A 27513-nucleotide genomic window follows, 5' to 3' on the forward strand; every position below is an offset into this window, starting at 1 on the left:
AGAAAATAATATATAATCCCTTCCTTTTCTCAGCTATTTCATAAATCTACTTTATATTAACTTATTTTGTATGTATATCTTTGATTAAACAAAAATAAATATATTTCAACCCATACATTTATTTTATTTTAATAATTTATTAATGTATAAAACTTTAATAAAAATACAATAAAGAAAAAATGCCTTCCAATAGCAGCAGAAAAACAGACCGTAAAGGAAAAGGAAAAGCATCTGCAAGTATATCTACCTCTGCAAACCGTGTTTTGGCTGGCCGTGTTGGACCTCGAGAAATTGACCCCCAGTTTCTCATCCGCAACTATCCAAGATCAGCGATACGTGAAAATTGTTGAAATGTTTAACAAAGTAAACAACAATATCAACGGTGTCAAGGATGACATTGCTGCTGTCAATAGCAACATGGCAGCCTTTAAAAACAGGATGGGCGTTGTTGTTGACACGTCTGGAAAGACACATACGGCATTTGCAGACTTTGCAACTGCCTATGCCAACAATCAGACTCGTATGGCTAGTCTAGGACCATCTCTGATGCCATCCTATGTCCCCCAGACCTTCCTCAGTGATGCCAAGGTTTCTGTCATTATCTCAGTAATTAATATTAATATATGTTAGTATCAACAACTTATTAAACAACCTGTATTTAGGAAATCTTCGCGGAAAAGTTGTGGGACTGGAAGTTTGAGTCTGACGACCCTGCTCTTGTTGCTGAGAACGAGAGTAAGAAGAAGTGGAACTTGAACAAGAAGATTAACCACCGCGATAACGTAGCTGTTATCAACTACTTGAAGAGCTACATTAGCGCCCAGACTCGTCTAGCTGATACTCACCCATGGGTGATAAGTAATAAAATAAAGAACAGGTACAAGCACAGTCATCGTACTTTTCACGAGTCTCCTGAGCAGAAGGCCAAGAAAAACAGCAAGGGGAGAGCAAACAGTCGTACTCTTCAGGTTTGTATATACTATATAAAAAATTAATTGGTATATTACTATTTTCTCAAGCTACAATCTATATAACCAGATGTCTATCCGACGCAAGTCGACATACATGGACAACTGGGTAGCCATTGATGCTGCAATGGGATATAAGACTGGAAACCCTGTTGAGAAGGCCTATCTCAAACTCTTTCAGAAGGATGCCATGTCTGATGGTGAGTCGGATATTGAGATTGTGGACAATCTTCCACGACGGTGTTTGCATGTGGCTCGCCCCACTTGGAGAAGTGAAGAGGTAAATAATATTTAGAATAAATAAATAAGTTTTATAACAAGAAAAATAAAGAACTAATAAAAATAAATACAGTTCAACAGATTGTTGACAATGGTTGACGACATTGATCGTACCCATCACGTGTTAAATGCGGGCGTGGGAACAAAGCCAAGAATGAACAGATATCCAGCAACATTGTTGCCTTGCTCTGTTCCTGCCACTCTGTCCCAGTCATTGCCTCGTTGGGCAATCAACGATGAATAAACATTTTCTTTTTTACTATGTTCTGTTGTAGGGCCAAATAGTAATAATTGAAATTGAATTGATTAAAGGAAATAATAATAGAGGATAAATATATAAGTAAGTGTGTGTATGAGAATTAATAGTAAATTTTTTTTGGTAAAGGAATCGCGAGTTTTTTGTTGACATTTTTTGTAGTTTTGTAATCTACTATTGCAACTGTTAGGAGAATCCGATGTACTGGCAGGATGCTTTGAAAATCTTGCTTGTAGAATTCATCCTGTAACAACTCAACTCCTTCTAATTCTCTTGTTTTGTCCAAAGTGGATTTGAACCATTTGACAAATGCAAATACATGCTGACTACTATGGGGATTTCTGTATGTTAGAGAAGAAACAGTTGGCCTAAAATTGTGAACAAAAAGGTACTGAATCTCTCCAACATACGCATGTTCCGACCCAGTTCGTTCAGTAAAATATGCTTGTATGTATGATCCGCGGCCATTCGTGCCAATGCACCCTTTGTAGCTTTGCCCAAGAAGATCAACGGACTTCACCATTTCGATCCAGTCATTGACGAAAGGTGAGTCATCAATTACATCTTTGCAACCTGAGATCTGTGGATTCTTGTACGCAGCTTGATAGTATCCTACAAGACAATCATATTCATGTTTTGGCATAAATGATAATGGTCTTGTTTTCAATGGCAAGGCGGATGGTGGCAGGGGCTCGTTTCCACGAATTATCATTGAAAGATTCTGTGAAGCTTCAAGATATTCGGAAATTGAGAAAGAGTGAGAGAGGTAGGTGTTGGTGTTGGTGTTGGTGTTAGTGTTGGTGTTGGTGTTGTTGTTGTTGGTGGTGAACTTATCGAAAATTTCAAAACATGCAAGTGCATGCATAGGTTTCAGAAGTCGACGCACAAAATCTCCCTTCCACGACTCTTCAATAAACTGTCTCATAAATGTCGATTCGAACCCGTTTCTTCGATTGGTCTTGATATTTTTCAGAACACTATTGTACCTTTCAAAGCTGAAAAGCCAATAGCCATAGACGGGCCCAAAGTCAATCATTGTTTGGCGTAAGTGCAGATGCAGGTGCATGTTGGGAGAGAGAAGGTCCAGGTCGTACAATGTCTCACACCCTTTACAGAATTCTTCTAAGCATTTGTGTCCTTTCTCAATGTCTTCTTCAGAAACACTAGGCTTGGTGAAGTATCTGCATGCGTTAACAAACTCTATCCAGTTCTTGAACTCTGGCAACGGCAACACATCCCTTAGAACCACAGGAGAGTACACAAGGCACCAAGACTTCCACTCATCAGCCTTCATATAGGGAAATCCCTTGGCAATCTTTGTCCCAAGTGACGTGTAATCGGGCGGCAACACTACCTTCTCAACAGCCTTTTGCATGGCAACGAGTTTTTTATCATCGATTAATCCATCCGCAACCCATCTCTCCAGCATTCTTTTGGCAGTGCCTAAGAAAAGATTGTGCATGGGATCGATGATCGTGCAGCGGACAATGTCAAAGTACTGAAGACGATGCAGTTCGGACCAGCGAACACCATGTGCAACTTCAAGACGCTGTCTCTCAGTCGGTTTGGTTGCATTTCTCCAGATCTCTGCATCCTTACAATTGTCATTCTTAGTGCGAAGGAGCCACTTTGAGAAATCAAATCCAGAATAATCAACGGAACTCGTTCCAGCCAACCTCGAAAATTGACGCTTACACTTGTGGCATGCATTTGTACTTGTATGGGATGTGAACCCACATACTTTCCTTGCAGCAGGTATATCACAGGCAACCATGAGAAGGGCTGCTCGGATAGAAGTACCATTTGGACATTGGTGAGTCTTAATCTTAATACCTTTGTACAGCTCCATCAACTCATCCACAAGCGGTTTCAGATAGTTATTTATGTCAGAAGTGCTTGCTTCTTTAGGCCCTGGCATTAACCCAACAAGAATCACGTTCTCCTTCTTGAACCGCTCACTGCGTGGAAGATTATTGATTGCAAGATATATGGCACCACAGGAGTAGGTAACACCATCGAATGGCTGAAACCAGTCAATGTTCAGCGTGAGCATGAGTGATTGCTCGGTGTCAACAAAAGGTATACCATCTATGTCTACTATCTCATTCCACATCGCACCATCGTACACGTCAAATAAAGTGCTATCCATTTTCGGGCCGCGGTTCCATGAGTTGATGTTGTTTTCAAAATCCGGGCGTTGAAAAAACGTCTTTAGGGCTTTCTTGACAGAGTGGAATACATATGTCTTTTTGGGTGCTTTTGACCCGGGACCAGACTTAAACAAGCTGTTGCCACACAAGGAGGTTTTACCAAAATTGGGTGATGTACAACACAAAGGGGCGGCTTCATTATCATATATGGCATGGCATTCGCTACATGCAACATACTTCTTGACACCACTTGTCAACGCTTCAAATCCGGCCAAACGTTTGAGGCCAGCAACACTCACTGGAAGGCGGAATGGGTCAAACAAAAACTGCAGTATCTTGTTGATTATGGCAATCAGGATTACAGCTCCTTCATCCACAACGTATAGCGAGACAAAAAGAGCAACCGAAATAACAATGAATTGGTGAATCAAATTCAATTCCGAGATTGATTCCAATGAAGAATCTTTAATTTGATTTTTTTTAAAGAACGTTGATTAACTCTCTATTTTCTAGGATATAATATTATCTAAAGCTGTGTACCTACCTTCATCATTGTCCATCTCAACATCGGATTCATCTTCATATTCTTCTTTGTAAGTGTCACTTGTATACTGGACATTATCTTCAGGGCCAAACACGCAATCCGTTTCAGAGAAAGGTTGGTTTCTTGTCCGTATATCCAAAATGTCATTTGTGTCATTTAGGTCTACAAAAGCGGAATGTTAGACCCAAATAAATCAATGTAATAAAATAAGTTTTCTTACTTCTAAGCTCAGAATTCATTTCAACATCTTCCTGTTCAAATTCAAAACCATCTTCCTCTTGATTTACAGGCTCAGAAACAGCACTACTAATTGTATCGCATGTGTCTTCATGGGCTACACATTTATTATTATTAGTGTTAGTATTATTATTATTATTATTATTATTATTATTATTATTATTATATAAAATAATAAAAAAGGAAATGATATAAAATAAAATAAAATAAAGTAAAGTAAAGCAAATGTATTAACTGTACGCGTTTGAACATGTGTAATATCATGATTATCTTTTTCTTGATGACGTTTAAATGTTTTAACAGATACACAATCGAATCCTAGTGTCTTGCTTTTACAGATAGAGCATCGACACTCTTTTCTAACAGTTGGTTTGCGAATAGGAGCCATTTTAAAATGAAAAGAAAGGTTTACAATAGTATTTAATAGTAAAGAAAGAGACTTCAAAGAAAACACACTTTTATTTTATTTGAGTTTGATGTTGCATTCTAATGCTACACAGCTGCCAGTAGCCAATAGAGTAGCTTAAAATACTATTCAAATACTTTACTCACAAAAGTGAGCTGAACTACAATTTTACCTATTCTGTCTATCAGAACTTAGGTATACTTTACATATGCGAAATTGATCTGTTTTTGCAGTGCCTGATTCAAGCGATGAGTCTGAAGATGAGAGCGAAGTTGAGGTTGCCGGTGTTGAAGATTTTGAAGACATGGTTGCTTCCGGTATGCATACATTTAAAAAAGAAATATACATAAATTGTGTTACAAATAATTAACAGAAATACTTGCCTTTGTAGTTGCTTCTTTGAAAATTCATGAAATGTCTCAAACAAGCCAATTCATGACTCTATTTAACGTTATCTTTCAGGCGTTTTACTTGGTTCAAGCAGGTGGAACTGCTATGTTGAAATTCTTCCGCCATCTTCTTGTTGCCTTTGATAAGGATACCAATCTCCCACTCACCATTGATGCATTAAAGACTATGACCGGCTTCAATTTCATGACAAAAAGCATTGTCAAATACACCGTCTGCAACAAGTGCTTTGCAATTTACCTACCAGGCAATCGCCAACCAAATTGCACATTCGAAAAATACACAACCACACCACCAACATACTGCGGAAATCCTCTTTTCTCTGACACCGAAGCTGATCGCGCTGTCCCTCTCATGGTTTTCCCATACAACTCGCTCAAGAATGCATTGGCACAGCATTTTGCCAAACCTGGGTTCGAGCATCAAATCGTTCAATGGAGATCGAGGGAAACCGTAAACAGTACCTTGTTGGACGTCTATGATGGTGCAATGTGGTCTGAGCTCCTTGATGAAGATGACGAGCCTTTTGTGAATCACGACCATTCTTTGATGTTGACATTGAATGTGGATTGGTTTTAACCATTCGAGGGTCGTACACATGCAAGTGGGGCCTTGTACCTGTCAATGAACAACCTGCCTAGGGAAGAAAGAATGAAGCCGGAAAACATTATCCTTGTCGGTGTCATGCCTGGTCCAAAGGAAGCGAAGATCGACCAGATGAACAACTTCTTGGAACCTCTGGTAGACAAGCTGGTAGAGTTATACGACAGCATAACTATGAAAACTCCAGAGTTCCCCAATGGTACTAGTATCCGCGCTGCTCTTATGTGTGTTGCTTGCGACATACCTGCTGCAAGAAAGACTGCTGGATTTACAGGATTTGCAAGTACAAACGCCTGTCACATATGCAAGCATCATTTCACTGTTGTTGCTGGAACAAGTAAGATCAATTATTCTGGATTCGATCATGAGAACTGGGTCTCCCGAACAAAAGAGGAAAATGCAACTGAAGCTGAGATGTGGTTCTGCGCAGAATCTGATGCAGAGAGAGCTGTTTTGGAGAAGCAGCATGGCACCCGTTTTTCCGAGTTGCATCGCCTACACTACTTTGATCCCGTCCGATGCACGATTGTTGATCCCATGCACAATTTGTTTCTTGGGACAGCAAAGCGTATGATCAGTGTTTGGAAAGACCTGAGGTATCTCCCAACTGCTGTTCTCGTCCGTATGCAACGTCTTGCCGATGGTATTCTTGTTCCTCCTGGGTATGCCGTTTTATCAACAAAGATCGAATCTGGTTTCCCGTATATGAAGGCAGACAAGTGGCAATCGTGGTGTCTGATTTATTTGTTGGTGGTACTAAAAGACGCTTTACCTGAAGACGACTACAAAAACTGGACTCTCTTTGTAAAAGCATGCCGAAAGTTGACCAGTCCTTCAGTCACATATTCAGAAATTGACAGCGCACACCAGCTCCTTGGAGAATTCGGAAAAGAGTGTGAGACTCTTTATGGAGAGAGCAGCATCATGCCAAATATGCACTTGCATATGCACTTGCATGAGTCAATGCTTAACTTTGGTCCGGTATACACATTCTGGCTGTATAGCTTCGAGAGATACAACGGCAAGTTGAAGAACATCAAGACGAACCATCGCAATGGTCTTGAGGTCACCTTCATAAGAGTCTTCCTGGAGAAAGCATTCATTGGTAGCTTTCTTCGAGCGTATTCTACCAATCTTTCATCACCACTGATAGAGTTCCTTGAGGGGGTTGCCCAAGTAAAATCAAATTCCGACAGCTCTTCTCCCTTGAATTTGGATGCTGGCCACCCTCCTGCGTTGCCATTTAGCTTAGCAATGTTCCAGCAAGCTGCTACCAATCCATGGTACAATGTCACCGGAAGTGAGGCCTTGCCCCCGACAACATTGCCAATCAAGTTGCAGCCTTTGACTATGATGAAGGATGATCACTATCAGTGGTTATTTGAATTCTATGTCAAGGCTTACCAGAGTACAAGTGTTTCCTTCTGTGCGGTAGGGAGAATCCCAATTGGTGAGGATGTATTTGTGAACAATCGGATTCAAAAGGTGAAGAAGATTTCGTTGCTGGGGCAAGAGTACTGCAGTGGTAAAAAGAAGAAGCGCGGGTCTTTTGTGAGGGTATTGTTTCTTGAGAGAACAAATGACGATGTATCTGAATTCCCTGGTCAAATAGAGTATTTATTTACTCATACCATCAAGATCGGTGGAGTCAAAAGAGTGTCAATGTTTGCATTCATTAAATGGTTTCCCGCCTACCATTCAAGTAGTCATCAGCCATTAGCTGATCAAGGTCTGCAGTTGTGGGACAAGGGATTTATGGAAGAAGATGCTTTGTGCATTGTTCCAGTGCATCGTCTGCATTCGTGCTTTGCGTTGACTACGCATAAAATGCAGAGTGGGACGCAAAAGCACCTGGTTGTTTCACTGCCTAGAAAAGTAGTCACATAAAAAACAAAAAAAAATAACAACTATTTAGGTTACCAGTATAAATAATTATAATACGAGTTTTTTTGACTGTAAAAAGGTTTAGCTTTATTTATCTCTGTATTCTTATTTAGTTTTAACAATACTTCTTTATTAAGTATTTAAAAGAGCAATAGTAAATTATATTACCAGTTTTTTTTTAACTATTAATGAATAGTAAAAACCATTATTTATTTCTCTTGCTTTTATCAATAATATAAAAGACAAAAAAACTTGTATATTTAATATCCGACATTTACCATTTTCTTAGCCTTTATTACATATTCTTGCTAATATTGGTATTATAATTTCCAATAAAAAAAAACGAGGATAAAACAATCAGGGTTATATAATTAAATAATTGCTTTGTATATATATTTTTTTTATTAATTGGCTTTAAAATAAAATAAAATAAAATAATAATTTATTATTTTGATTTTTGATTTTGTCTTTTTCTTTTTCCTTTTATTTATATATTAATTGCTTCTCATCTTGACAATATCGCCTGATTATATTTTACCACTTCACCCCACATCATTCAACACAATCAATAAAAATCATTAAAGAACTATATTCACTTTGTAAACAAAATAACGATTTATTGTTGGCGTGTGTGAATTCAAGCAGCAACACGTGCCTTTTTCTCATTCGATAACTCGGTGTTTCTCAAAATAATTGGATAGACAGAATTGCCAATGACGTCTGGTCCCTTGTTAGCAAGTCTCTGTTTCTTCAAAACAGTAAAGTATTCATCCACCTGCATTATAATATAAATACTTTTGAGTTAGAAGTATTAAAAAAAATAACTTTTATCATGAGAGCCTTACCAAGGGATGTCTATTTCTAGGAGTATATCTAGTTTTATTTTTCTCCTCATCTGACTCAATATCAGACAACATGTTATAGTCCAGAAGGTCCACGACAGTCTCACCAAACTTAGACTCAAGGTTTGCCTTGTCAGCTAAGTGAATTGTCTTGTAGTCTGCAAGAATCTGAAAAAAAAAGTTAAAATAGTTTACACAAAAACTGTTGACTATACTTACGTTTCTCTTTCTGGACCGGCGTCGAGAAATCCGATTTTGTCGAGCTATCTTTTCTGGCAAAGCTTTTGCCCTTTGAAGCATATACGAAGTATGTCTTCGGGTTTTCTCTTCCACAACTGCAGACGAAACAGACTTTACTTCAGCTTGCTGATGTGTGTAGCTCTGCACTACATCAGCAATGGGACAGTTGGATGTCGAGAAGGCGCCCTCATTGACCGTCAATGGCATTGTTGCCAGAACAGCTCGTGTTTGAGAACAGATCAATCTCTGCAAAATATAATGTAAGTAACTTTGCAATATTCTATTACTAGTATATATCCTACCAAAACCGTTGGAAGGCAGTACTTTATATATTCTTCTGTAGTAAGAGCCTGACCGATGGGACTATGGTTCGAATTGTTATTCTGGCCATTGGTTGCTCCCATGTTGTGGTAGACCTTCTCCAGAAGTGAATGAGATTCATTCAGTCGGGTGCTCATGGTGAACAAAGTGGACAGGACAGTACCATCTAGCTCTGTGCTAACTGTCAAGCTGGGAAGAATTTCCCATTGTCTTGTGCTTGCTGCTGTCCCAGCAGTTTGTTGAACAGACTTTTTTGTAGTCGTCTTTTTCGTTTTTTTGGATTGCTGCGTATTAGAAGACATGAATTCAGATATTTAAGGCTAATGAAAGAAATGGAAACAATGTGAATACTTTAATAATTAGAGTTGGGTTTCTTTAAAATAATAAAATAAATCAAAACATACGTAAAGGTGGAAAGTAAGGCACCAAAAGATTATTTTTCTGATGATGCTCTTTATAGCATTTTGATCTCTATATTATACTTTTCTTGATAAGCCGACTTGGAAAGGCATTTGTAATAGCTTACATCCATTACAAAGATGTGAGAGATTATGGTTTAGTACGTAATGTCTTGTCTCAATCGGGATGGGTTGAATGACTTTCAATTTGCTCCATTGATTCTATCAGTTTCTCAGGTCAATGGTCATAAAATTATAATTTTGAATTTCCCCGTTTTTTTTTAATTTTTTCTTTCTTCTTCTTTACTTCTTTCTTAATGTCTAACATGGTAAGCATCAACTCACATCAAAGTTTCAAGACCTAATAATCTTGTTGTTTTTATTCTAGCATGGTACACTATGCTTTAAACCACCAAGTCCTTCTTAACTGCCTCAAAAGTAATGATAAAAAGGTAATAAGAATATACTTGAATATTTATTCACGATTTATGTATTAATTATTCTGCTTAGATTTTTCTGGCCCATTAACAAAGACATATACCTTGGGAGGGTTTACAAAATAGTATGTTATATAAATATTAACGTACACCTTCAAGATACAACTTGTATTTATTATTTTTCTTATGTATACCATACACTTTATAGTCACTGGTCTTTATCTTGGTCCTCTTTTTTTGATTATACACCGACTCTTATTCTCTACAGACAGACAAGTAAGTAAATAATCATTCTACTTCTTTGTATGTAATTCTAATGAAAAGAAATTATTTTATAGATAATATCTCCATTTCCCGCATGCTGCCTCTTCTATTGTATTAAATAATTGGTAAGCAAAAAATAGTCTGATACTCTTTATTTCATTCTAATAAAAGATTATATTTTATAGACAATATCATTGTATTTTGTGTTTGTCAACTCTTCTGTTTTCTGAACTGTCTGGTAAGCAAACCATAGTCTTATTTACTTTGCATCGTATTAACAAAAGTTATTATTTTTATAGACAATATTACTATAATTGAGACATTTAACTAAAATGTTGATACATCTATCTTTATGTTAAAGACATCCATCTGTTCTCATGTTTAACTTTATTGTAAGTACATTCATATTTTTTAAATAATCTGTCGCTCTCAAATGAATATATCTAGAACATTCTTTCTAATCCACCCTATAATTATTTTTTATAAAAGTAAACAAACAGGCCAAGAAGGTGTGCCGCAGCAAGCAATGGAATACAGTAGGGGTCGATTGCACCAGGGGTGGACCAATGGATGTTCGAAAGGAATAACATAGTATCCACGAAAATAAATGACGGCATTGAGTGTGATGTTTCTACCCAATTGCAACAGAAGACGATTAGTGATGTAGACGAATAGAAATAGCTAGAAACAATAAGAAAATTTTTTCAAACCAATAAAAACCTTTAAAATGACCCATAAACCTCTAAATCTTGACTAAATCTTGACCAAATCTTGACCAAATCTCTTCTTTAACAACCCATATATAGTAATAAAAAGATGTTAAATGTTATGTGCTGTATTTAAAAAAAAACCCCAAAACCAATATAAAATGAAAAATCTGCGGTCTGATAAAAGTGCGTCTATATTTTCACAACCAAAATATATCACATAAAAGTATATCACACTTTTTCTTTTTGCGTTCCTAAAATTCAGTATACTAATTGTATTCATTTAGCTCACGAATTTTAAAAAATTGTCATCATAAATTCCGATCGAATTCATGCTGAATTTTATTCATTCAGACAGTATTTGGTCAAGATTTAGTATACTGAATTGGCCCTCCTTTTGCAGTGTATGTATATAAGCTGAACACTACCAATCTAGTATATATATAAATAAATGCTATCTGATCTGATATATATGTAAATCAATAACAGTCAATCTGTATTATATATATATATTTATCACATCCAATTTACGACTTATATAAGTTAATAAAATGTAATATATAATCAATATTAGCCAATAACATTTGATTTATTACTAATATTAGCCTATAACATCTTATCTATCTCTGATATTAATCAATACTATTGGATCTATCACATTATATATATTCACACTTGTCAATATCCAAGTCATATCCAATCATCTCATCAAATATAAGTTACATACTCTAATCATATTTAATCTTTCATTTTATATATATTCACAACTCTTTTATAATCTTTATATATATATATATAATATATAAATACATCAAAATTATAATAAATATTAATAAGTTAACTTATTTATATATTTTTTTATTGATCTACATAATAATATTTTGATTTTTATAAGAAAATTAGTAAAAAAATATGAAAATTAATTTTTATTAATTCTGTATTTGCTCTTTACATATTTTGATACTTTTATATTATACTACTAAATTTTTTTTATATAGCAAAAAAAATTAAAAAATTATTACTTAGTAAGAATTTGAACTTTCATTAGAAGAGATATATTTAATTATTGTCGGAACGGCTTTTTGATAGTTTAAGGTTAAATGTTTTTCCATGCCAAGCTTTTACATAGTTACTATTTATATAACCTATCTTCCCACACTAAAAATGCCAAGATTTCTCACGCTAATTATATTCAGACTAACTAAAAAAGGAAATTTTTCCGGAAAAAAGCTATTCTTTAGCATTTTTTCTCACGAATTCAGCTGTATTGTTTACGTAGATCATTTATGCAAGATTATGCATGATTATGCATGTTATATAACAAGTATAGCCATAATTTACTAATTTTTTTCAGTAATACATTTGTATTATTTATGTTATGCAAATATGCATAATGACATATGTTATACAAACTTTCTTTTGTTATATTTTTTATATGTGTTTCTATACAACTATGCAAGATTATGCAAGATTATGCAAAATTATGCAAAATTATGTAAAATTATGCAAGATTATACAAGATTATGCAAAATTATGCAAGATTATGTAAGCTGATAACAGCTGATCTGATATATATATAAGTGAATATTAGTCAATCTTATACATATATAAACCAATAATTGCCGATCTGATATATATATAAGTCAATAGTCACTGATCTGATATATATATAAGTCAATGATCACTGATCTCATATATATATAAGTAGATAATCGCTAATCTGGTATATATATAAGCCTATAATTGCTAATTTCATATATATATAAGCAGATGATCATCGATCTCATATATATATAATTAATGATCATCAATCTAGTGTATATATAAGTCAATAGTTGCCAATCTGGTATATATATAAGCAGATGATCACTGATCTCATATATATATAAGTAGATAATCGCCAATCTGGTATATATATAAGTCAATGGTCGCCGATCTGGTATATATATAAGTCAATGATCACTGATCTCATATATATATAAGTAGATAATTGCCAATCTGGTATATATATAAGCCAATAATTGCTGATTTCATATATATATATAAGGCAATAGTTACCAATCTCATATATATATATAAGCAGATAATTGCCGATCTGGTATATATATAAGTAGATGATTGCCGATCTCATACATATATAAGCAGATGATTGCTGATCTCATATATATATAAGCAGATGATCGCCGATCTCATATATATATAAGCAGATGATTATCAATCTGATATATTTATATAAGCTGATGATAGTCGATCTGATATATATATAAGCTGTTAACTGCCAATTAGGTATATATATAAGCTGATAACAGGTGATTCACACTATATATAAACATATGATACTCAATCTGATATATATATAAGCTGATGATAGCTGATCTGGTATATATATAAATTGTTGACCGCCAATCAGCTATATATATATAAACTATTAACAGTCTATCTCATACATATATAAGCTGATATTAGCTAATCTAGTATATATATAAGCTGATATTAGCTAATCTAGTATATATATAAGCTGTTGACTGCCAATCTGGCATATATATAAGCTGTTGACTGCTAATCTGATATATATATATAAGTTATAACAGTCAATCTTATACATATATAAGCTATTAACAGTCTATCTCATACATATATAAGTAGATCACAGTCAATCTGATATATATATAAGCTGATGATAGTCAATCGGGTATATATATAAGCTGTTGACTGCTAATTGGGTATATATATAAGCTGATGACAGAGGATGTACACTATATATAAACATATAATATCCAATCTGATATATATATAAGTGGATCACAGTCAATCTGATATATATATAAGCTGATGATAATCGATCTGGTATATATATAAGCTGTTGTCTGCCAATTGGGTATATATATAAGCTGTTGTCTGTCAGTTGCATATATATATAAGTTGATGACAGGTGATTTGCACTATATATAAACATATGATATCCAGTCTGATATATATATAAGTAGATCACAGCCAATCTGATATATATATATAAGTGGATAACAGTTAATCTCATATATATATAAGCTGAACACTACCAATCTAGTATATATATAAATAAATGCTATCTGATCTGATATATATGTAAATCAATAACAGTCAATCTGTATTATATATATATATTTATCACATCCAATTTACGACTTATATAAGTTAATAAAATGTAATATATAATCAATATTAGCCAATAACATTTGATTTATTACTAATATTAGCCTATAACATCTTATCTATCTCTGATATTAATCAATACTATTGGATCTATCACATTATATATATTCACACTTGTCAATATCCAAGTCATATCCAATCATCTCATCAAATATAAGTTACATACTCTAATCATATTTAATCTTTCATTTTATATATATTCACAACTCTTTTATAATCTTTATATATATATATATAATATATAAATACATCAAAATTATAATAAATATTAATAAGTTAACTTATTTATATATTTTTTTATTGATCTACATAATAATATTTTGATTTTTATAAGAAAATTAGTAAAAAAATATGAAAATTAATTTTTATTAATTCTGTATTTGCTCTTTACATATTTTGATACTTTTATATTATACTACTAAATTTTTTTTATATAGCAAAAAAAATTAAAAAATTATTACTTAGTAAGAATTTGAACTTTCATTAGAAGAGATATATTTAATTATTGTCGGAACGGCTTTTTGATAGTTTAAGGTTAAATGTTTTTCCATGCCAAGCTTTTACATAGTTACTATTTATATAACCTATCTTCCCACACTAAAAATGCCAAGATTTCTCACGCTAATTATATTCAGACTAACTAAAAAAGGAAATTTTTCCGGAAAAAAGCTATTCTTTAGCATTTTTTCTCACGAATTCAGCTGTATTGTTTACGTAGATCATTTATGCAAGATTATGCATGATTATGCATGTTATATAACAAGTATAGCCATAATTTACTAATTTTTTTCAGTAATACATTTGTATTATTTATGTTATGCAAATATGCATAATGACATATGTTATACAAACTTTCTTTTGTTATATTTTTTATATGTGTTTCTATACAACTATGCAAGATTATGCAAGATTATGCAAAATTATGCAAAATTATGTAAAATTATGCAAGATTATACAAGATTATGCAAAATTATGCAAGATTATGTAAGCTGATAACAGCTGATCTGATATATATATAAGTGAATATTAGTCAATCTTATACATATCACTAGAAAAACATACGGGAATTACCATGTACAAAGTTAAATTATAACAATAGAAAATCTGGGGTATTTTTTCATCTCAGCTTTTTTTGTGTGTTCAAGATGAAAACACTGTTTTCCGGTTTTCTATTGGCTTGGATACAACAGGCGAAAATATTATTTATTATTATTATTATAAAGACATAACATTTCATTATAAAGACATAGTAAATTTAGTAAACGTTGTACTTGTTTCCTTTTTCTCTTAACACTTCAAAGTAAAAATAAATAAACATTATGTCCACAATTCCTGAACTCTACAACGAAAAGTGCCATTGTGCTGGATGTAGTCAGAACGATCTCGGCTATAGTTTTGTTGCCAGAAGAACTGCTCAACGTCATAACAAAAGGGCAAGACTAAATGCCATAAGATGTGAAAGGGGTACAATATTTGAATTTATTTAATTGTATTGTAATCCATGAAATAACGTGTTGTAATAGACATGTCTACCCAAAGAAATATGATGGAGGTCGATGATGAACGTAAGGTTTATTTAATTCAGATACCGTTAGATATTAACCAAGTGTTATATTCTAAATGTAGCTATCTTAACCCATCAACCCGGAGCCCTGGAAGAATCGTACACTCAGACAAACTCACCTGTTTGGGAAGGAGCTTCAATGTCTGACACTGAAGACGTTTCCGTTACTAATGACGCGATCAGCAATGGCGACAATGATGACAGTGGAAGCAACAGCAATGAAATCAGTGAAGACGAAAGCGAAGACGATGTTATTGAGCTCGACGACAATGAATTGAATAGTGAAGGTCAGTTAGTGTTAAAAATTTTTTAAAAAAAAAAGCGTTAATTTTTTTTTATAATAGACCCTTTTGCCACCCCCGATATGCCCCAGAACCCAGTGCACAGGTTCATTGCTACTTTTGTGGTGATGTTCGCTTCCCGCTATGTGGTTGACAAGGGCGCCGTTGTCTTGATCGAGTTCATCAACAAGCTTTTGACAATTTACGAGCAGGATTTCCAACTGCCCTTGAGCCTTCCTGGTCTTCAGCGCATGACAGGTTTCTCAGCCATGACCAAAGGCATAAAGAAATTTGTTGTGTGTCAGGATTGTCACAAGGTGTACGAAGAAAGTGCATCTGTCCCGTCTCATTGCGATTTCGTAAAGCTTGGTGCACGCTCGTCTTGCAACTGCCAATTGACGAAAACATCAGCATCGGGTGCTTTGGTGGCCAAGCGTTCATACTTGTACCAGTCCGTCGTTAATACTTTACGAATGTTTTTTCTTCGTCCAGGATTCGAGGATAAAATTAGACATTGGAATCACGAGCTGAAGATGGTGGATACGATGTGTGACATATACGACGGTGCCATGTGGAAGGAGCTCAAAGACAAAGATGGCGTGCAATTCACAAAGGATTCGCGTTCATTAATGTTGACTCTCAACATCGACTGGTTTCAACCTTTCGATAACGTCACGCACTCGACTGGTGCCATATACCTGGTAGTAAACAATCTGCCTCGCAATGAAAGATACAAGCCAGAGAACACACTTCTCGTAGGATTGATGCCTGGCCCGAAGGAACCCAAATCCGAAGAGATAAACCATTATCTCCGGCCTATGGTAGATGATCTGATAAGATTGTATGAGGGACTGGCAATCCCAACTTTCGAGTGTCCTAGTGGTGTCCGCGTCCGTGCCGCATTGATGATGGTTGCCTGTGACATCCCGGCAGCAAGAAAGACAAGTGGTTTCACCTCGCACAACAGTACATGCGCATGTTACAAGTGCAACAGACATTTCCCTCGCTTGGAAAACGGTGTCAATGTTGACTTTCGTGGGTTTGACTTCTCTCGGTGGGTGCTTCGTGACGGTGTAGAGAACAGGTTGCATGCTGAGGAGTGGGAAAGTGCTAGTACCCCCTCAGAAAGGCATCGGCTGGAGGTCGAAAATGGTGTTCGATGGTCGCAGTTGCATCGCCTTGGATACCTTGATCTAGTACGTGGAACGATCATCGATCCCATGCATAATTTATTCCTGGGAACGCCTAAAAGATTGATGGATCGTTGGATCAAAGACGAAGACATTCAAGATGGCGATTTTGCGGCAATGCAGAAGACTGCAGAAACGATGATTGTGCCTGGTGGATACACCTCTTTGAACTCGAAAATAGGAAAGCAGTTTTCGTATATGAAGGCAGACGAGTGGAAGTCATGGGTGCTCGTATACTCGCCAGTTCTGTTGAAAGATGTTCTTGCAAAAGACAGATTCGAAAACTGGATTAACTTTGTTGATGCATGCCGCCTGTTGATCAAGCCAACGATCACGTTCGATGAAGTCAACACTGCCCATCAGTTTCTTCAAACTTTTTGCACCAGATGTGACGAGCTGTACAACGCCGAAATCCTCACCTGTAATATGCACCTACACCTCCATCTTCGAGATACAATTCGTGATTTTGGACCAGTGTACGGTTATTGGCTATTCGGGTTCGAGCGGTTTAACGGGTTGTTAAAAAATTTGAAGACAAACAGGAAGATCGGGTTTGAAGAAACATTTATGAAGAAATTTATTGAAGATGTGCACAAAGACGATCTTGTCAACAGTTTCCTTCAGAGTACCCGCCAGACATCTGCATTTCCTCTCCTTACCAAACTCACTTCTTCCTTTACACCCGCCACCATTCCATCCATCCGTCAACGTACCTTCCGCATACAGTCATTTGTCGAGGCTTCTGAAGATCCAAATGTACTTGTAAAAGGCAACGAACCTCTCCCTCCTTCCGCATTCCCTCTATCATTAAAATCCGCTACCACAATGAGTGACATTCACTATGTTCATCTCTTACAATACTACAAAGTTGCGTACAACAATGAACAATTAGTTCACTTTCAACAAGCGTCGGAATCACCATACTTTGTCGACAATACAATCACCCTGTTGAAATACATCAACATCCTTGGGCAGGTCTACAAGGGTAAAGGTGAATCTGGAAGTCGTGGCTCTCTTGTACAAGCAAAGTTCATTGGAAGTACTGGTGAGCATATCATCGCATACACGGGTCAAATACAGTACATTTTCACCCATTCTTTCACTCCTCCACCCACCTCTTCATCCCTTACTCCCTTGCTCCGCACCCATCGCCGCCCAACACAACTTCTTCACAATTCTCAACATACTTTTGCATTTATCAAATGGTACACACCCGAAAATGATAAATCGCGAGAGTACGAACACGTTGAAACCTGCTTTCCAACATTTTCTCCTGACGATTTCCAATGTGTATTGCCAGTGCATAGAATTATGTTAGAAGTAGCAACTGCTGAGCACACAACACGCAGAAAAGTAAAAAAGATGCTGGTCATTCCTTTGCCAAAAAAACAATACATTTAAAAAATAATAAAATTATAACTCCCTTTTTTAAAGGCACACAGAAAAGAATAATCATAGTGTTTGTATTTGTTGGTACGTTTATCATTGTCAGATGGAGGATGTGGAGGATGTAGAGGATAAGAAAACAAAATTTATTGAAACTCATCTCTAAAAGCCCAGTGAGGGAGAAGGGACGTCAATCTAGGCGGGACTGCTAAAACAGCATCTCTACCGAAGGACCTCTTCAACATCTGACGCGAATTGAAGTCCATGCGATTACGCATAAAATCATCAACAACTGCAAGAAAGTGATTGTACTAAATACAAATAAGTGATTAATCAAAGTTCTGTTTCATTTAAATACATAAAAAAACAAAAAAAAGCTATATACAATAATGTAAACAAAAGAAATTACCTCATCGCTTCTCCAACTTGGACGCACTGTACGAATCGCACGGTTGCTCGAGACTCCAGGCATATCGTCTTCAGATTCGCCCTCAGACATTGCTTCTTTCTGTAAGAGTCCGTCGCAGCTCTTACCCACCTTCATATCAATTTCAGCCTTGAATGTATGGTAGGTCAGCTCGCGACGGTCAAAATGCTAGTTTATAAATGTATTAATATGAATACATTTAATTTGCAATCAAAATATACTTCTAACATACATCGGTCTCTCGACCTGCTTTTCTTGACCGAGAATTTGTCTTTTTGCGCGCTTCATAGGATTCCTTGACTCGGCGTCTCGTTCCACAAAAGTTTGTGTAGATACAATCGCTAATATCGGCCTGTCGAACACTAGTCCCAACAACCTTTGGAGCCAGGTATGCATGAAGGTCATGCATCAGCTGTCTGTTGGGTGGAAGTCTGTAATCAACATTAACATCCCAACTGCGCTTGCTGTCGTTAGCTGCAACTAGTTCCGGCTTATTTGATTTGAAGTTGTGTTTCTTCAACTCTCCTCGGATAAGAGCCTATACTTAGTGTGAGATATTATGTTGATGAGCTACTGTACATCTCAACACTTACTAAAACTCTAGTGCGATCCTGTTTACTAAGTTCACCAGCGTTTGCACCAGTAAGAACCACTGGACCAACAGAAGGAGCGACAGAAGGACCAACAGAAGGAGCAACAGAAGGAGCAGCAGAAGAGATACCAAACAAAGCCTCAGAAGGTGTTGTATACCAATCCAGAGTAGAACCAACGGAAGAAGCTGCGAAAGGGACAGAAGCAGAAGCAGGTATAGTGGTAGGAGCAATAACTGCAAGAAGTTCTCCAGAGGCATCGGCAACGCTATCAAGTATTTCCAATGAATCTTTGTTCCCCTTGATAACAATGCCAATGTTTGAATCCATGGTCTTGAGACTTTCCTCCATAGCGGTGAGCCTTCTTAAAAGCTCAGTATATTCCGGGGATGGAGCCGGGGCAATTGACTGACGATTGTTAACCATGGTCTGAAAGCTATCTAATAAAATGTTATACATGAGTTGATTGTTAATTATATTTGTTTTATATATCTATTCATTGTATATATAGAGTGTTATTAACATACAAAAGAAGTTAGGTGTTAAGCGAAAGAATAAAGTGTAGTTAATGGAAAGATGGTAAAAGTAAAAGCAAGAACCCATTTATTATATTACACTTGTTGCTGTAAATACTCAGGATTTCTTTAATACGCGTATCTCTATTAATACTTCCTGGAATTAACGGGGTGCAAATCGGCTTTGAACATGCTTTTTTCAACTCAATCCAATATATGATTTCTGTCTTTCGGCCTTTTGGCCCTTTGGTCTTTTGTTCTTTTTGTTTTTTTTTTTTCATTTACAAGTTTTCTCTCTTTTCTCTCTTTCCAACATTTATTATATTCACAGATTTTCTTGGTAAGATATCTTATTCTTTAATATTATATATATATATATAACTAAAATGATAATAATTGTTTTCTATTACTACAGACACTCGTGTTTTGTTACCTTCTGATGCATCCCCTTCACAATGTCCATCCGGATTAGCTAAGGTTAGTAAATATACTTTATGCTGTCATCCTATAAAATTATCCTGACCTTTTCCTTTCTTTTGTATAGGCCATATCGCCGAAATTACTCTCTACTATTAAACACGGTTATGAACACGGTAATATTTTATTTTATTTCAATCTATCTCTTTTTAATAAGCACATGGCTTAACATAATTTCTATTATAGATGAACCTCCCTCTCATGAGCACATCGCGAATCAAGAACTTTCATTTCATACGAGTGTCATTGACATGGTAATTTTTTTTGTACATATAACAATATTATTTATTTTGTATATTAATGTATATCATTTACTGAAGACAATATTAGCGTCTCCTATGTACTCTCTTGGTCTGCAAATAAATCCTTTTGCTTCGGGTAGGTAAATGAAATATTCTACCACACAGTTCACAAAAAATAATTTTTTTTCAGCATTTTTATAGCCAAATAAAGTATATTGAGTACTATGGTTCGCATTCATGACGCCTTTTCTTTTTGTCTCTGGTAAGCTATTATATTGCAAGCATAATTACATATATATATTCTTAATATCCACGATTTCTTGTTCAAACAGTTAACACTTTTCTAATTTCATAGAACAACCATTTACAAGCAAGCAACACACAACTGGGCTTTTCTCTGGGAGATATTGTTTGGAGAATACTTGTTTTATCAGAACATTGGCCATTTCAAATTGTATGAAGGATAGAACACTAGCCAGAATGTTCCTGAATATTAAATATAACCACTGTACTATAAACCTAAGAATATTCTTTTCTTTCTAATAAAAACAAAATAAACCAATAATTATTATAAATAAATTAAAGATCGGAGAAGTGTATGGAAGCAAACAGTATAAGAAGAAGTCTCTAAGATTGGATAAAATAAATTCAAATACAACAAAACCCTGTAAAAACTGGCATATCCATAAATTAAACAATGTAAAAACTGGCATATCCGTATAATCGATCTTTCATTTATCGTTCTTTTAATCGGAAAGCGGTAGGATATATTACAACAAAACGTAATTCTGAGTTGCCGTTTTAGTGCATGTGGTAAAAACCCATATACAGAAAATGCAAACACATCCTACTATCCTGCTGTTCTGACCTTTTCCTATGTTCGAAAGTTGGTCTTACCACCTATGAGTAAGCCAGCTTCATACACTTGTAAAAACTATCTGATCACATCGTAAAACCTGGTCTTTTCACATAATTAATTACAGTTTTACACATAAGAAAACCGCACCTCTTTTCCAGTGTATATAAACCAATAATTGCCGATCTGATATATATATAAGTCAATAGTCACTGATCTGATATATATATAAGTCAATGATCACTGATCTCATATATATATAAGTAGATAATCGCTAATCTGGTATATATATAAGCCTATAATTGCTAATTTCATATATATATAAGCAGATGATCATCGATCTCATATATATATAATTAATGATCATCAATCTAGTGTATATATAAGTCAATAGTTGCCAATCTGGTATATATATAAGCAGATGATCACTGATCTCATATATATATAAGTAGATAATCGCCAATCTGGTATATATATAAGTCAATGGTCGCCGATCTGGTATATATATAAGTCAATGATCACTGATCTCATATATATATAAGTAGATAATTGCCAATCTGGTATATATATAAGCCAATAATTGCTGATTTCATATATATATATAAGGCAATAGTTACCAATCTCATATATATATATAAGCAGATAATTGCCGATCTGGTATATATATAAGTAGATGATTGCCGATCTCATACATATATAAGCAGATGATTGCTGATCTCATATATATATAAGCAGATGATCGCCGATCTCATATATATATAAGCAGATGATTATCAATCTGATATATTTATATAAGCTGATGATAGTCGATCTGATATATATATAAGCTGTTAACTGCCAATTAGGTATATATATAAGCTGATAACAGGTGATTCACACTATATATAAACATATGATACTCAATCTGATATATATATAAGCTGATGATAGCTGATCTGGTATATATATAAATTGTTGACCGCCAATCAGCTATATATATATAAACTATTAACAGTCTATCTCATACATATATAAGCTGATATTAGCTAATCTAGTATATATATAAGCTGATATTAGCTAATCTAGTATATATATAAGCTGTTGACTGCCAATCTGGCATATATATAAGCTGTTGACTGCTAATCTGATATATATATATAAGTTATAACAGTCAATCTTATACATATATAAGCTATTAACAGTCTATCTCATACATATATAAGTAGATCACAGTCAATCTGATATATATATAAGCTGATGATAGTCAATCGGGTATATATATAAGCTGTTGACTGCCAATTGGGTATATATATAAGCTGATGACAGAGGATGTACACTATATATAAACATATAATATCCAATCTGATATATATATAAGTGGATCACAGTCAATCTGATATATATATAAGCTGATGATAATCGATCTGGTATATATATAAGCTGTTGTCTGCCAATTGGGTATATATATAAGCTGTTGTCTGTCAGTTGCATATATATATAAGTTGATGACAGGTGATTTGCACTATATATAAACATATGATATCCAGTCTGATATATATATAAGTAGATCACAGCCAATCTGATATATATATATAAGTGGATAACAGTTAATCTCATATATATATAAGCTGAACACTACCAATCTAGTATATATATAAATAAATGCTATCTGATCTGATATATATGTAAATCAATAACAGTCAATCTGTATTATATATATATATTTATCACATCCAATTTACGACTTATATAAGTTAATAAAATGTAATATATAATCAATATTAGCCAATAACATTTGATTTATTACTAATATTAGCCTATAACATCTTATCTATCTCTGATATTAATCAATACTATTGGATCTATCACATTATATATATTCACACTTGTCAATATCCAAGTCATATCCAATCATCTCATCAAATATAAGTTACATACTCTAATCATATTTAATCTTTCATTTTATATATATTCACAACTCTTTTATAATCTTTATATGTGTATTGTTAATGGAGTTATTTTGGTTTAAATAAAAGATGTTTAAATGTTGCTGCGTAGCTTAAGTGTTATCGCGTTGTGTTTTGGTTCTGAGCACCCCTGTTCGACCCTACGTGATATCATTCTTTTATTTCGATTTTTTTGCGTCGTTTTTTTGTTTCTGATCTGGGTTGGTCTTTCTTTTACTATAGTAAAGTCAAAAGGTCAAACCAACTGGGGATCAAGAAGTATATGTAAAATCAAAGATAGGATAAAAGATACTTTTTATGTATATGAATTGATTTGTCATATATAGTTTTCTAAAGTAATACTGCGCATTATCTGCATTAGCTATTATATTAGATTTAAATAAAAGGAAAGTCATTATACTTTGGTTAATGCTCAGGAAGATATTACTGCGCATAAAGAGGTATTGTGGTTAATTATTTTCAGATTGTACGGATTCATCAAAATAATGTCTGACAGTTTTTTTTTTGTAATAAAACAACAGTATAATACTACTGTTATGAGTTTTCTTTTTTTATAATTTGTTTATTAAATTAAAGAGGTGTAAAGGAAAAGTCTGTTTACATATCAAGGGAAGGTTTGTGATTGCTTGTTATAATAAGTATATTATAAAAGTTAAAATCTCAAGAAATGAAATATAAATAGAGATATTATAGTTCTAGAGTATATTTTTTATTATAGTATAGCAAACAAAAAAATTAATATAAAATAAACTATTTAGCTGAAGTATAAAATCAACATTTAGTTTTTTTTTTTAATTTTTTATTATTATTATTTTTGTTTTTTTTTATATTTTGGGTTTTATATTTTTTTCTTATTTTTTATTATTATTTTTTTTTATTTTGTTTTTTATTTTATTTTTTATTATTATTTTTTTATTATTTTTTTATTATTTTTATTATTTTGTTTTTTATTTATTTATATTTTATTTTAATGCTTTTATTATATTTATAATAAATTAGCATTTCAAAAAAATTGTGAATAAACATATTAATTTTTTTAGATAAATTCTATTTTTTTTTAGTATATATATGATATTCGGCTAGGGCGGAAATATTTGATTTATTTTAATTTTTACCCACCTGCGCACTATACCAAATTCCGGCGGCCATCTAATCGTAGCATGATTCAATCTCCGAAAAAATTCTAAAGACCGACAATGCGCCTCTAATGCCACTTTTCAGTTACTCTTCGTCATTAGCTATCGATAGAGCCAAGAAGCATACAAATACAATCAGTAGAAGTCGAGAAAAGTAGAATTATATAAATTTTATTTTTTGAATAAATATTGATTTCTCAAAAAAAAATAATAATATTATAAATGCCGACTGAAACCGATATTTTTTATTCTTCTATTATTTCTAATCGTTTTATTTTTATGTATTTTATTGTGTGTTTAATATTTTCAAGTTATATATATATAAAACCAATATGTATTTGTATAGATTAAATATTATATCAAGAAGGCACGTTTCTATCATAATAGTTCACACGGTATCTACTATGAACTATTAATCAGTTTTTTCAGATATCTGGTTTTTGTGTGTCTATGCATCGCATTTGATAACAAGCTTGTTATACTTATATATTGAGATATGAATTTTATAACATATGTATAGTCAAAATTATGAAACTAACAAATACATACTTATACCAAGGCATAGATTTGTAATATTAGTGTAGCAAAAAACTGTGTGTTAATAGACCATATAACTCTTGGTAAAAGACTTATTCTATATAACACACAACGCAGAAAATATATTTTTGAATGTTGGGATGACTAAAGAAAATATTAGTAGCTAGCCTTGGTTAATCTGAATATACTATAGAAAGAACGAATTTGGACGAAGATAAAATCTTTAATGGCAGAAATACTAATACTCATTTTTTGTCAGAATAAGAAAATGATATTGAAAAAAAATTGAATTACAAAAGTTTGAATAAAGTAGTATGTAGTGTAAAAGAAGCAAGTACTTAATCTATTGTCGTACTACAAGGACTGTAAAAAGTATTTTTTTTTGTTTTGGGCCACAAAAATTGAACACTGCTTTTTTCCCTCTCTTTTTCATTTCTGGAAGTCGTGACGAATCCCTAGAAAGTTGTAAATAATATATCTGCGGTTGTCGCATGCCACAGGAAGCATTCAATGGTTTTTTTGTACGGAATTGACATTAGACAGATCAAAGTAAGAATTCAAGATGTCTTGAGTTTCTAAGGATCTCTCTCTCCACAGCCATACGCACACACACTACAAGTCTCGATTCTTTTATTCATTTTATTATTATTTTATTCTCAAGTTGAATTCTTGTTTTAGCCTTTCTTTACTTTGAACAAACATACCCACTTCCTAGAGAATGATAATGCATCACTCATCTTGGTAGTGGGCAACATACATACATACATATATATATATATATTAAAATCGTTTTAAACAACGAGTCCCCCCCTTTTTTTTAAAAAAAAAAACAAAAAAAGAAAAAGAAAAGGTAGAAGAAATAGGGTTCCCCCGACATTACACATAATCCTAATTGAATCTTTGTATAGTTCACTCATTCCCATCAATAATCACTCGTTGTCTAATTTTGTCGAGATCATTTCCCTTGAGGTGTATACGTAAAAACATATATTTGCGTGAGTTCACTGGTGCCTGGTCTCTTTTGACATTATAGCCTACCCAGATAAGTTCAATAATTTTGAATGAGCAAAATAAACCACTTGAGAATAAGTATAAAATAAAAGAAACCCCTGTGAAAAGAAAAAATAAAATAAAAGTAAATTGGCAAAGCTAGACAAGAGATTAACAGTCTAGGATAGAAATGAAGAGTTTTAAGGAGAGAATACCTGCGTGAAAAGTTGGATTATAAGAGTGTAATATATAAATATAATGAGTAAGACCACGCGCCGAATAAATCTATAAAGAAAGAAAAAACAGTGGCTCGTTAAAAATGGAGGATACCTATTATTGTACTGGCTAATGCCAATAGTAGGAATGTGGTTTTTCTTTAATCTCAACTCCAAAGAAAGCTTTATATTTAGAAACTCTGGAAGACGGGGTGGATATGGAACCAGAATGCACGGCAATACCAATACAACGTGGACCACTTTTATATATTTCTCAGGTAGGCCCAGAGAGAGTATAGGAATTATTTATAGCTGTTATTGTATGATATTAGGTATAAGAACGGATCACTCTTGACAGGATCACTTGTTGGAGGATATGAATGCAAACGGTTTTCAGTGCGTGATTGAATTGCAAAGTCGATGAGGATTTGAGCAAGCTTGGTAGTCCGGACATTGATGTAAATGGCTTGCGGGATGTTAAGGGGTAGATTGATAGCGAGCTGCTTGTGATTTACATTGATGCTATTTAACCAGTTGTGCTCACTTTCTGTACACGTACATAAGTCATGTATTTGCTACAGGATTTATCTAAGAGGTTGGTACGTGTGTTGAAAGTTGTGGCTTCAGGTAAGTCATTCTGAATACCATTGAAATACTCTTACACGTTTTATGAGCAATTATTTTACATCGATGGTCCAGTAATATTAGTAAAATAAATAAAAATAAAATGGTAATATATGTAATAAAGCATCATAAATTCAGCCGTAGCTATATTTTAGAGTAAATTGGTTTGTGTGTGTGTGTTCCGGATGATGTCCACAAAAGCGCCGTGTTTTTCATTCATGATATATACTATTATTTTATCTACAGTTTAATAGTTGCATTTGCGCTGATAGTGTGGTCGATTAAACATCAAAGGGCAAGCTTATTTTAACGACACTTCCATTTATTTGTGCTACTTAATTTATGATCTACACCAGAGTTGTTTGGATCCTTTGAAGTATTCCTGTCTGAAATTTTTTGGT

At 33.9% G+C, this 27513-nt stretch overlaps 7 protein-coding genes across 7 annotated transcripts; 4 read left to right on the forward strand and 3 right to left on the reverse strand.

Annotated features, from left to right (window-relative positions):
- Nucleotides 1–179: 179 nt before the first annotated feature.
- On the forward strand, nucleotides 180–1491 carry PHYBLDRAFT_152004 (hypothetical protein; the record flags this gene model as incomplete). The annotated part of the gene is made up of 5 exons (XM_018432807.1): nucleotides 180–336; nucleotides 365–606; nucleotides 663–968; nucleotides 1039–1248; nucleotides 1321–1491. The coding sequence occupies 5 exons, from the start codon at nucleotides 180–182 to the stop codon at nucleotides 1489–1491; spliced, it is 1086 nt and encodes a 361-aa protein (XP_018285102.1).
- A 115-nt stretch (nucleotides 1492–1606) lies between these two features.
- PHYBLDRAFT_174769 (hypothetical protein) lies at nucleotides 1607–4822 on the reverse strand (the record flags this gene model as incomplete). Its single annotated transcript, XM_018437332.1, has 5 exons — nucleotides 1607–3042; nucleotides 3814–4116; nucleotides 4198–4359; nucleotides 4418–4531; nucleotides 4675–4822. The coding sequence occupies 5 exons, from the start codon at nucleotides 4820–4822 to the stop codon at nucleotides 1607–1609; spliced, it is 2163 nt and encodes a 720-aa protein (XP_018285103.1).
- A 453-nt stretch (nucleotides 4823–5275) lies between these two features.
- PHYBLDRAFT_73932 (hypothetical protein) lies at nucleotides 5276–11532 on the forward strand (the record flags this gene model as incomplete). Its single annotated transcript, XM_018442949.1, has 3 exons — nucleotides 5276–5812; nucleotides 6110–7643; nucleotides 11519–11532. The coding sequence occupies 3 exons, from the start codon at nucleotides 5276–5278 to the stop codon at nucleotides 11530–11532; spliced, it is 2085 nt and encodes a 694-aa protein (XP_018285104.1).
- Nucleotides 11533–15455: 3923 nt separating this feature from the next.
- Nucleotides 15456–18572, forward strand: PHYBLDRAFT_174773 (hypothetical protein; the record flags this gene model as incomplete). The annotated part of the gene is made up of 5 exons (XM_018437333.1): nucleotides 15456–15600; nucleotides 15660–15701; nucleotides 15763–15987; nucleotides 16045–16439; nucleotides 17151–18572. 5 exons carry the CDS (start codon nucleotides 15456–15458, stop codon nucleotides 18570–18572), a joined length of 2229 nt encoding a protein of 742 aa, XP_018285105.1.
- Nucleotides 18573–18703: 131 nt separating this feature from the next.
- Nucleotides 18704–20033, reverse strand: PHYBLDRAFT_174774 (hypothetical protein; the record flags this gene model as incomplete). Its single annotated transcript, XM_018437334.1, has 4 exons — nucleotides 18704–18868; nucleotides 18967–19152; nucleotides 19217–19522; nucleotides 19578–20033. The coding sequence occupies 4 exons, from the start codon at nucleotides 20031–20033 to the stop codon at nucleotides 18704–18706; spliced, it is 1113 nt and encodes a 370-aa protein (XP_018285106.1).
- A 272-nt stretch (nucleotides 20034–20305) lies between these two features.
- PHYBLDRAFT_174775 (hypothetical protein) lies at nucleotides 20306–21074 on the forward strand (the record flags this gene model as incomplete). The annotated part of the gene is made up of 6 exons (XM_018437335.1): nucleotides 20306–20429; nucleotides 20505–20566; nucleotides 20634–20682; nucleotides 20753–20820; nucleotides 20887–20948; nucleotides 21020–21074. The coding sequence occupies 6 exons, from the start codon at nucleotides 20306–20308 to the stop codon at nucleotides 21072–21074; spliced, it is 420 nt and encodes a 139-aa protein (XP_018285107.1).
- Nucleotides 21075–26790: 5716 nt separating this feature from the next.
- PHYBLDRAFT_152010 (hypothetical protein) lies at nucleotides 26791–27124 on the reverse strand (the record flags this gene model as incomplete). The annotated part of the gene is made up of 2 exons (XM_018432808.1): nucleotides 26791–26991; nucleotides 27092–27124. 2 exons carry the CDS (start codon nucleotides 27122–27124, stop codon nucleotides 26791–26793), a joined length of 234 nt encoding a protein of 77 aa, XP_018285108.1.
- Between the last annotated feature and the right edge of the window lie 389 nt (nucleotides 27125–27513).

The sequence above is a fragment of the Phycomyces blakesleeanus genome, assembly GCF_001638985.1.
Source record: "Phycomyces blakesleeanus NRRL 1555(-) unplaced genomic scaffold PHYBLscaffold_32, whole genome shotgun sequence".
NCBI classification, from domain to species: domain Eukaryota; kingdom Fungi; phylum Mucoromycota; class Mucoromycetes; order Mucorales; family Phycomycetaceae; genus Phycomyces; species Phycomyces blakesleeanus.